This window comes from Heterodontus francisci, chromosome 20 (assembly GCF_036365525.1).
Source record: "Heterodontus francisci isolate sHetFra1 chromosome 20, sHetFra1.hap1, whole genome shotgun sequence".
Lineage (NCBI taxonomy): Eukaryota > Metazoa > Chordata > Chondrichthyes > Heterodontiformes > Heterodontidae > Heterodontus > Heterodontus francisci.
In genome coordinates, this window is record NC_090390.1 from 67935323 (window position 1) to 67947108 (window position 11786).

The 11786-nt window shown below is 44.9% G+C and overlaps 1 protein-coding gene across 1 annotated transcript in view; it reads left to right on the forward strand.

The window, feature by feature from the left end:
* The window catches only part of kcnk18 (potassium channel, subfamily K, member 18), a 31893-nt gene extending 20388 nt beyond the window's left edge, over positions 1–11505 (forward strand). The window contains exon 3 of the mRNA XM_068053378.1: positions 10670–11505. Within this exon, the coding sequence (XP_067909479.1) occupies positions 10670–11505 (836 nt within the window). The remainder of the gene's footprint in view (positions 1–10669) is intronic.
* Positions 11506–11786: the final 281 nt, after the last annotated feature.

Below are 11786 nucleotides of genomic sequence, written 5' to 3' on the forward strand. Positions count from 1 at the left end.
CGGGTCCTGATGAACTTCATCCTTGGATCTTAACAGAAGTGGCTAGTGAGATAGTTGATGTGTTGGTTTTAATTTTCCAAAATTCCCTAGATTTGGTGAAGTTTCCATCACATTGGAAAATAGCGAATGTAACTCCTTTATTCAAAAAGGGAGGGAGACAGAAAGCAGGAAACTACAGGCCAGTTAAAAATAAGGGATCACCCATTTAAGACAGAGATGAGGAGAAATTTTTTCTCTCAGAGGGTCGTGTGTCTTTGGAACTCTCTTCCTCAAAAGGCGGTGGAAGCAGAGTCTTTGAATATTTTTAAGGCAGAGGTAGATAGATGCTTGATAAGCAATGGGGTGGAAGGTTATTGAGGTAGACGGGAATGTGGAGTTGAGGTTACAATCAGATCTGCCATAATCTTGTCGAATGGCAGAGCAGGCTTGAGGGGCTGAGTGGCCTACTCCTGCTCCTAATTTGTCTGTTCATATGTTCACTATTTTATTATGCTAATTTTACTTTTTTCCCATTATATCTAACCTTGTCCATCCATTCTAACCACAATATATTTAGGAATAAATGTAGAGAGGTAGGGTTTTTGATAGATTGCACAAGTTTTCAGTGCAGCCCAGGTGAAATTGTCCAAACCAGTGAAAAAGATCAGGGAATTTTAAATGTAAGTTACGCCAAGCATAAATCGAGTTTCTGGGATCTTTACCACTTGCTAAAAGGTGATTGCTGCAAAATTTGGATGTGTAGCACCGTTTACTTGGGCATTATGGAAGTTGTACTGGATGTTACTTTAGTGAGGGTGTTAGCACACAAACAGTGAGCATCAGCCGGAAGTGTGCAGAGTAGGCAGAGTAAGATGGGAGAGAGTATTTGGAAGTGCATTCACTGACCTTAACCACTCATTGAACTTTTTCCGAAGGTAGCATTGGAGAAGCTTCAGCCCTTGTACTTGTAGAGCAGGTACGAAGTTCTTGCAGCCCGTGTGGACAAGAGCAGGGAGGGTGAGCAAACTGACCACAACACCATGGTACAGGAAGTTGGGGAGAAAAAAGAAATCTATTAGTGGTAGAGGATAGTATAGTTAGAGGGTTAGATACTATTCTCTGCAGCCGAGAGCATAAGTCCTGAAGGCTGTGTTGCCTGCCCTGTGCCAACTTTAAGGACATCTCTTTGGGGCTGGAGAGGAACTTGGAATGGGAGGGGAAAGATCATGTTGTCATAGTCCACATAGGTATCACAGAATCACAGAATGACAGAATAATACAGTGCAGAAGAGGCCCTTCGGCCCATCAAGTCTGCACCGATGCATTAAAACACCTGACCTATCTACCTGATCCCATTTGCCAGCACTTGGCCCATAGCCTTGAATGTTATGACGTGCCAAGTGCTCATCCAGGTACTTTTTAAAGGATGTGAGGCAACCTGCATCTACCACCCTCCCAGGCAGTGCATTCCAGACCGTCACCACCCTCTGGGTAAAAAAGTTCTTCCTCAAGTCCGCCTTAAACCTCCCGCCCCTCACCTTAAACTTGTGACCCCTCGTAACTGACCCTTCAACTAAGGGGAACAGCTGCTCCCTATCCACCCTGTCCATGCCCCTCATAATCTTGTACACCTCGATCAGGTCACCCCTCAGTCTTCTCTGCTCCAGCGAAAACAACCCAAGCCTATCCAACCTCTCTTCATAGCTTAAATGTTCCATCCCAGGCAACATCCTGGTGAATCGCCTCTGCACCCACCCCCCACAATGCAATCACATCCTTTCTATAATGTGGCGACCAGAATTGCACACAGTACTACAGCTGTGACCTTACCAAAGTTCTGTACAACTCCAACATGACCTCCCTGCTTTTGTAATCTATGTCTCGATTGATAAAGGCAAGTGTCCCATATGCCTTTTTCACCACCCTATTAACCTGCCCTTCTGTCTTCAGAGATCTATGGACAAACACGCCAAGGTCCCTTTGTTCCTCAGAACTTCCCAGTGTCAGGTCATTCATTGAATACTTCCGTGTCACATTACTCCTTCCAAAGTGTATCACCTCACACTTTTCAGCGTTAAATTCCATCTCCCACTTTTCTGCCCATTTGACCATCCCATCTATATCTTCCTGTAACCTAAGACACTCCACCTCACTGTTAACCACTCGAGCAATCTTTGTGTCATCCGCGATCTTACTGATCCTACCCCCACATAGTCATCTATGTCGTTTATATAAATGACAAACAATAGGGGAGCCAGCACAGATCCCTGTGGTACGCCACTGGACACTGGCTTCCAGTCACTAAAACAGCCGTCTGTCATCACTCTCTGTCTCCTACAGCTAAGCCAATTTTGAATGCACCTTATCAAGTTACCTTGTATCCCATGTGCATTTGCTTTCTTGATAAGTCTCCCATGTGGGACCTTGTCAAAGGCTTTGCTGAAATCCATGTAAACTACATCAACCTTAATCTACACACCTGGTCACATGCTCAAAAAATTCAATCAAATTTGTCAGGCATGACCTCCCTCTGACAAAGCCATGCTGACTATTCCTAATCAAATGTTGCCTCTCCAAGTGGAGATAGATTCTCTCCTTCAGAATTTTCTCCAATAGTTTCCCTACCACTGACGTGAGACTCACTGGTCTGTAGTTCCCTGGCTTATCTCTACAACATAGGTAAGAGTAAGAAAAAGTTTCTGCTGAGGGAGTTTGAGCAGCTAAGAGCTAAATTAAAAATCAGAACCACAAAGGTAGTAATTTCTGGATTACTACCTGAGCCACAAGCAAATTGGTTTAGAGTCAATAAGATCAGAGAGTTGAATGCATGGCTCAAAGATTGGTGTGGAAGAAATGGGTTTCAATTCATGGGGCACTGGAGCCAGTACTGGGGAAAGAGGGAGCTGTTCTGTTGGGCCGGGTTTCACCTGAACCATGCTGGGATCTGTGTCCTGGTGAGTCAAATAACTATGGCTGTTGGTAGGGTTTTAAACTAAATAGTTTTTGTTGGGGGGGGGGGGGTCGGAGGGTTCACATGAGAAGAAATTTAGGAATTTAAAATGAAAGGACAAGGTAATAATGCAGGATAATGATAAGGGCAATGAGAATCAGAGTGTGACAGGAAGCGACAGAGTATACAAACGTAAGAGTGCACCAACAAATAAGGTCAGAGTGGTAAAAAGGCAACATTAAAGTCTCTTTATCTGAAAGCATGCAGTATTGTAACAAAATAAATGAACAGATGGCACAAATAGAAATAAATGAGTATGTTTATTTTAGCCATTACAGAGATGTGTTTGCAATGTGACCAAGGTTGGGAACTGAATATTCAGAGGTACTTGACATTTCGTAAATGTAGGCAGAAAGGAAAAGGAAGTGCTAATTAAAGATGAAATCAGTACAATGGTGAGAAGTTATCTTAGCTTGGAAGATCAAGTTATAAAATCAGTTTGGGTGGTGATAAGAAATAGCAAGGGAATGAAGTCACTGATGGGGATAGTCTAAAGGTCCCCTAAACCTAACTATACTGTCGGGCTGAGTATAAATCAAGAAATATTGGGGCTTGTTAGAAAGGTACTGCAATAATCGTGGATGACTTTAATCTTCTTGGACAAATCAGATTGGCAAAGGTAGCCTTGAGGATGAATGCATAGAGTGTATTTGGTACAGTTTCTTGGATCAATACATTGTGGAACCATCCAGGGAACTGGCTATTTTAGATTTGGTAACATATAATGAGACAGGATTAATTAATGATCGCATAGTAAAGGATCCTCTCAGGAAGAGTGATCATAACATGATAGAATTTCATATTCAATTTGAGGGTGAGAAACTTGGGTCTGAAACTAATGTCTTAAACTTAAATACAGGAAATTACAAAGGTATGAAGACAGAGTTGGCTAAAGTGGACTGGGAAAATCAATTAAAAAGTAGGTGTAGAGATCAGGGAGGGGTATTATGATATACTCGAATAAATTAACATTGAAAGGGAGGAGGTATTAGTGGTTTCAGCAGGCTTAAAAGTGGATAAATGCCCATGCCCAGATGAGTTGTATCCCAGGCTGTTATGTAAGGTAAGGAAGGAGATAGCAGGGGCTCTGACACACATTTTCAAATCCTCTCTGGCCATAGGAGAGGTACAAGAGGACTGGAGGACAGTGAATGTGGTACCATTATTCAAGAAGGGTAGCAGGAATAAACCAGGTAATTCTGAGGGGCAGGATTAATCTCCACTTGGAGAGGCAGGGATTAATCCAGGTTAGTCAGCATGGCTTTGCCAGGGGGAGATCATGGCTGGAATTTTACGTTGGGTAGACGGGAGCCAGACTCCGACGTCAATGTCGGTGCCGAACCCGCTTCCGCCCAGCCTGGGGAATCCATCCCATATTTTACGGATCTTTAGGCTTTAATTGGCCCGAGGCGGGACTTCCACCCACTTGAGGGAGGAGGTCCCGCCTCAGTGAGCTGCCAGCCAATCAGCGGGCCGGCAACTCAGTCTCAGCAGCGCCACTGGGAGCGGTGGCCACTGCTAGGACTGCAGCCCAGCCGACCAAGGAGGATACCAAGGAGCCGGGACTAAAGGTAAGTTTGGGCTGCCTCACCAGGGGAATCGGTCGTGCCCTGGTGAGGCTAGGGTGGTCGTTTGGGGGGAGGGGGGTGTTTTGGATCCCCGGGTTGGGTTGGGAGGCGGGGGCGACCCTCAATCGGGCACCCCACCCCCGGGGTGCGGAAATGCCGGCAGCTATAGCTGGGTGGCCTTTCACGTCCCGGCACACCCGCTTGCCATGTGTAAAATACCCGTGGAGGCGGGCGAGGGCCCTTAAGTGGGCGTTAAGTGGCCACTTAAGGGTCTTGATTGGCCTCGGGCGGGCGGGCCGCTTCTCACCCCCGCCCTCGCTCCGGACCTCCATAAACTTGGTCGGAGGTGGAATCGGGGCGGTTAGGCCTCCTGGAGCCTGCCGCTCAATTTTATGCCTCCCCCACGCCACCATCCGACCCGCTGGGCCAGAGTAAAATTCTGGCCCATGTCTAACAAACTTGATCGAATTTTCTGAGGAGGTGACCAGATGTGTGGTTGAGGGTAAAGCAGTTGATGTAGTCTACATGGACTTCAGTAAGGCTTTTGATAAAGTCCCGCATGGAAGATTGGTTAAAAAGGTAAGAGCCCATGGGATCCAGGGCGATTTGGCAAATTGGATCCAAAATTGGCTTAGCGGCAGCAGGCAGAGGGTGATGGTCGAGGGTTGTTTTTGTGATTGGAAGCCTGTGACCAATGGAGTACCGCAGGGATTGGTGCTGGGACCCTTGCTGTCTGTAGTGTACGTTAATGATTTAGACGTGAATATAGGAGGTATGATCAGTAAGTTCGCAGACACGAAGGTTGGTGGTGTTGTAAATAGTGAGGAGGAAAGCCTTAGATTACAGGACGATATAGATGGGCTGGTAAGATGGGTGGAGCAGTGGCAAATGGAATTTAATCCTGAAAAATGTGAGGTGATGCATTTTGGGAGGACTAACAAGGCAAGGGAATGGATGATAGAACCTGAGGAAGTTCTCCCTGTGACCGCGTGGGTTTCCTCCGGGTGCTCCGGTTTCCTCCCACATGCCAAAGACTTGCAGGTTGATAGGTAAATTGGCCATTATAAATTGCCCCTAGTATAGGTAGGTGGCAGGGAAATATAGGGACAGATGGGGATGTGGTAGGAATATGGAATTAATATAGGATTAGTATAAATGGGTGGTTGATGGTCGGCACAGACTTGGTGGGCCGAAGGGCCTGTTTCAGTGCTGTATCTCTAAAATAAAAAAAAAAATTAAAAAAAGTACAGAGGGTCAGAAGGACTTTGGTGTACTTGTCCATAGATCACTGAAGGCAGCAGCACAGGTGGTTAGGAAGGCATGTGGGATACTTGCCTTTATTAGCCGAGGCATAGAATATAACAGCAGGGAGGTTATGATGGAGCTGTATGTAATGCTAGTTAGGCCACAGCTGGAGTACTGTGTACAGTTCTGGTCGCCACACTATAGGAAGGATGTGATTGCACTGGAGAAGGTGCAGAGGAGATTCACCAGGATGTTGCCTGGGCTGGAGCATTTCAACTATGAAGAGAGACTGGATAGGCTCGGGTAGTTTTCCTTAGAGCAGAGAAGGCTGAGGGGGGACTTGATTGAGGTATACAAAATTCTGAGGGGCATAGATAGGATAGATAGGAAGAAACTTTTTCCCTCAGCGGAGGTGTCAATAACCAGGGGGCATAGATTTAAGGTAAGGGGCAGGAGGTTTAGAGGGGATTTGAGGAAAAATGTTTTCACCCAGAGAGTGATTGGAATCTGGAACACACTGCCTGAAGAGGTGGCAGAGGCAGGAATCCTCACATTTAAGAAGTATTTAGATGAGCACTTGAAATGCCATAGCATACAAGGCTACGGGCCAAGTGCTGGAAAATGGGATTAGAATAGATAGGTGCTTGATGGCCAGCACGGACACGATGGGCCGAAGGGCCTGTTTCTGTGCTGTATAACTCTCTCTGACTATGAGAGTAAGCCAGCAGGAAATATAGAACCAGATATTAAGCGCTTCTATAAATATATGAAAAGGAAGAGACTAGCTAACATAAACTTTGGTCCATTCGAAGATAAGAAAGGAAAGTAATAATGGGGAAACAAGGAAATGGCAGAGACTTTGAACTAAAAGCATTCCAATAATAGTAGAAAATCAGGGGGCAAAAGGGCGGGAGGAACTTGAAACAATTATGATTACCAGAGAAAACGTACTAGGCAAACTAATGGGTTTAAAGGCTGACGAGTCTCCTGGACCTGATAGCCTGCGTCCTAAAATCAGGAGTCATGTGTCAATATTTACAGTGTCATCAAAAAGTAACAATGTTCACATTTACAAGTGAAATAAACCCCTGTGAACCACTCAATTGTCTGACCAACGCAGTGGCCTCCGCTCACAGCCACTTCTATGCAGTGCTCCCCTGGTGACCATGGCTGAGGTCGAGGCAGTGTGCTCACTTGTGTCTGCTTGCAGCTGAGATATCTATAGTGGTCATTCTTGTCATGGAGTTGCCAGTGAGGGCACCTCCAGAGGCTGCTGTATTGACGTCAATGGGCCTTGCTGCAGAGACTGTTCCTTGGTCAGAGGGACCAGAAGACCAATGATGATGATGGTGCCCTGAGAGGGGAGGCTCCCTCATCCTCATCGATGGCTGCCTCAGCCCTTGAATTGCACTCCGGGTCAATGGAGGGGACTGCCATTTGGGGCGCAACTGACATCCATTCCATGCATCTTTGTGCCACCAGCACCACTGAACAATGCAATGCTACAGAGCATTGCATGCATTCTGTGCATGCCAGTGCACTGTTCCTGAATCCACTCAGAGGTTGGCCACTCTCAATGGAGAAGCTCATGCGTTCAAAGCCCTGAGCATGAGCTGAATGGACTTCTCCATTCTCAGCCCATGGTCCCACACTGCCTCAGGGAACTCTGACATGTCGGTACACATCTGTTGCTGCCAGTCAAAGAATCCCTTTCTTGGGATTCCCAAGGCCTTGCATCTGTGCCCAGCTGAGCATGGCTATATCTGTCCCACATCCTCCAAGGGGGACTTCCCACAGCAGTCTCTGCCTCTCTTACCTCCTCTTGCTCACTCGTGACATGCTCCTCACCCAGTGCCACCCTTTCTAACCACATGTAAGGACTGTTACAACCAGGTGAGAAAGAGGTCTAGGGTTCCGTTTCAGCCTTCACCTGGTCTTACTGTAACAGGGTTTAATTTTTAAACACACTGTGTTTTTAGCTCCCCCTTGGTGAATCCTTGTTCACTGCTTTCCAATTATAAAGCAAAGAAATCAGCACAACAGGCTTTCTCAGATTTAAAGAAGAAAAGTGAAATTTTATTAAACAAACTCTAATTTGGTTAATGCCTACGGATACACGATGCACCTACACTAGCATGCATACGCAATACATGCATGCAAATAGAGACAGAAAAGAGCTGAAGAAAAAATAAAGTGGAAAGGTTTGAAGCAATATCTGAATAGTTTTTGTTACAGTTCTTCGAGCTCACTGTAGAGTCCTTGATTGTAGGTAGTTCTTACTTTTTGTTGGGACCCAGTATTCTTCTTAAACCTTGTTCACTATAGGAAACTTTTCTCTCTTGGGTTTCGTGTGTCTTCAGTGGGTTTTGGTGTTCCGTGAGAAAGAGATGGGAGCAGACAGGCAGACAGAAGGTCTTCTTCAGTCCATGAGTATTCGCTTTCTGCCAGTTCAAACACTGTCTCTATAATTTAAAACTCTCAGTTCAAACTCTGCAACAGCCAGTTAGTCATGTGACTAACTGGTCTGACCACGTCGGTTTGTGGATTGAATTGGAGCAGGGGATAGTTCCTTTGTCCCATACACTGTCTGTTAATATGCAAAAATGTCTTTCCAGCCAGGGGCCTGGCAACACCTTGTCATAGACCTTCTCTTCTTCCCAGCAACAATTTGAAATTTCATGTCCATGTGGTGAAATTAATATGCCTCATTCTTGGCAGGTGGGGGCCTGCATGACAGGACCCACCAATGTGAATATATCTGCACTGGTGGAGGGTGCTGTTATAAGATGTGGCAATGCTGGCTCTGCTGTTTCAAATTTTTGAGATGGCCCCGGTGGCACAATAGAACACAGGTGCTAGCCCTCGACGACTGACCTTATGGGACACACGCGAAGATCATGAGAACTAGCCTTTGACAGCAGGTAGGGAGGAGTGCACGCCATCCCTTTTATCTACAGAGCAATATCTTTTCACCCTCTCCTCCAGGTATGCCCATCTCTCCACCCCGACATAGTCCTGCAGGGCCATCCTGGCAATTTCCATCGTTCCCTCCTCTTTTGTACTGATGAGCTGGGGCACTCCTCCTCCAGTGCGACCTTCTCTCTGGCATTGTGAGCCCTTTTCTCCTGCAAGGACAAAAGAGAGAGAGATAAGACTCTGCTGACCTCTTTGACCAATGCCAGTAGCTCATTTACGATAGAAGCTGTATCAGTGATAGCAATTCCTCAACAGCGCTCGGGCTCTGAACCTTTCTAAGTGGTGAGTGAGTACCCTGGGCACACATTTCTCCCATGTTCAGGAACATAGGAAATAGGAGCAGGAGTAGGCCATTCGGCCCATTAAGCCTGCTCCGCCATTCAACTAGAACATGGCTGATCTTCTACCTCAATGCCATTTTCCTGCACTATCCCCATATCCCTCAGCTCCTTTGCTGGTGGATCTGCTGGAGGTTGAATACCCGGTAGCTGTCATCAGGGTCTCACGCTGCACTCACTTTGCACCTCTAACAGCACTGCACCCAGTTCCTCAGCACTACACTCCTGCTTCTGATGGTCTCAGCCACCTCCAGCCAGGCCTGTTTTGTTTGGCTGGGTGGCCTTCTCCTGCCACCCTCTGCAAAGACGATCTCCCGCCTCTCCCTCACATCCTCCAGGAGCACCTCAAGGTCAACAGTGAAGTAAGAGGCAGCCCTGCCCAACGTACCAGACCTTTGCTTCTCCTCCTGTCACCCTGGTGTTTGCATCCTGCTTCTAAATGGTTGCCTCAGTAATGGCTGGCTTATAGCTTATAATGGTTATAGCTTTAAACCAGGCCCACAAATTAAAGGTCCTGCCTCCATACTGTACCAGCCACTGCTAATAGGCTGCCCAACCAATTAGCTAATTCGTTACCACAAAAAGCAGTTGAGGCCAAAACATTGTAAGAAGGAGTTAGATATAGCTCTTGGGGCGAAAGGGATCAAAGGATATGGGGGGAAAGCGGGAACAGGTTACTGAGTTGGATGACCAGCCATGATCATAATGAATGGTGGAGCAGGCTTGAAGGGCCGAATGGCCGACTCCTGCTCCTATTTTCTATGTTTCTATGTTTCAACCTACCCTCCAGCCAATTAGAGGCCTGCCTCTGTGAATATTGCGGACTGTGACTACTTCCTGCCCCTCCCCGGGGTGGGGTCGAGACCCGGAAATGGTCCTGATGTTAGGTTCCCAACCCCGGAATCAAAATTCCTGCCCTATATTTTAGGTCAATGAGATTTCATCAGAACTGGAAGAGAAGTAGCAGCGGAAGATCGGATGAAAGGTCATTGACCATCATGTTTCACATTGATGACCAAACAGGGACACATATAAAGGAACGCCCAAAGCAATATAGTTAATATTAGAGTGCAATATAACTTCAGGCAATAAATCTGCTTTGGCCAATATATTGTAGTTAACTCCAAAACTGAAGTTCATCTCTGTTTTCACTAATAATCAATGAAGATGCAACTACAGTATTTAATTTGCCTGTTGATTTGATAGACTTGGCTGCATTCATATAATCTTGAACTTTCAAACTGAGGCCACTTCACAGTATGCTGTTTCTGAATGCATTCCCAATTTTGCTGGAAATACCAGCCTGAAGAAATTTTCATGAGCACAGTGGCATTGATGCTATACCTAGCAGTTACAGTAATTCACCGCCCAAATCTGTCCTTTTACCATTTATAACTTTAAGAATGACATCCATTGACCATTAGATTCCAGAAGACACTTGAATATAAAATATTACAAGCCACATGTAATCATGGTAGTCTCAGAAACTGTCAGTAGGTATTGTACATTAATCTTACTGTCGTGCTGAATAATGTCTTTCTTTTTAATTTTAGGTTATGGTCATATCTCTCCTTTAACAGTTGGAGGAAAAATTGCCTGCATGTTCTATGCAACATTCGGTATCCCCATTATGCTATTAGTCATCACAGATGTTGGAGACAAGCTGGCAGCTTTACTTTCCAAAGTTTACAACAACACAAGAAAGCGGTTGAGAAAGAACATGACTCCACCGCCCTCAGCAACCCCCTCAAGATGGTCTTCATTAAAACAGAGCTTCTCCAGATCGGAAACAAAACCTACAATAAGGTCTATCTCCTTTAAAGGTGGCTCACATGTGATCATAACACCAATGAGCATAAAAAATGTGTTGAACACTCAATCTTCAGTTAAAAAGAAATCTGAGCTGCTGAGAAAAACTGAAATATTTGAAAAATTAATTGTTCAAGAAAACTTCAATCAGAAGCCTTTCCAGCTTTGCAAGAGAGATCGAAGTAAGTCATGTCCCCAGCTGGATGTGAAGCCAGCTGAAGGTGACCATTTTTTTCCAAGCCTGGGACAAGAACTAGAAAAATTTGATGTGCCAATCATCATTATCATAGGTGTTATTATTGCATACCTTCTTTTTGGTGCAGGTATACTTTCAATTTGGGAAAAATGGAAATATCTCGATTCCTTTTATTTCTATTTCATCACAATTACCACCATTGGCTTTGGAGACTTTGTCCCTGAACATCCTAACTTTTTCATGATAATGTCTATTTTAATTATTACGGGTATGGCTATCATGTCCATGGCTTTTAAATTAACCCAGAACAGGATAGTTTCTTGCTACAAAGAAATAAGTATATGGATCAATGGTGGGAAGAAGAAAAAATTTAAAATGATTTGAAACAAACAATTATTCTGCTTTCTGGTGAGAGATAGGAACATTGAGCTTCAGTAATTACTTTGAATTGCTTGTAAGGTTAAATAATGATGATTAAGCCTGTACATTTTAGGGTTGGAGTATTGAACAAACATGTATCAGCAAGATGTATCAGTAAGATGTATTCATGTGTAAATTAAGTTAAAGAAGTATTTAAGATTATGGAGTTAAGGTTTCTTACTATAAATGTACAATAGCAAAGAAACCTCAAAGTAAAGTTAAATCTTCCTTACAAATAAATAGAT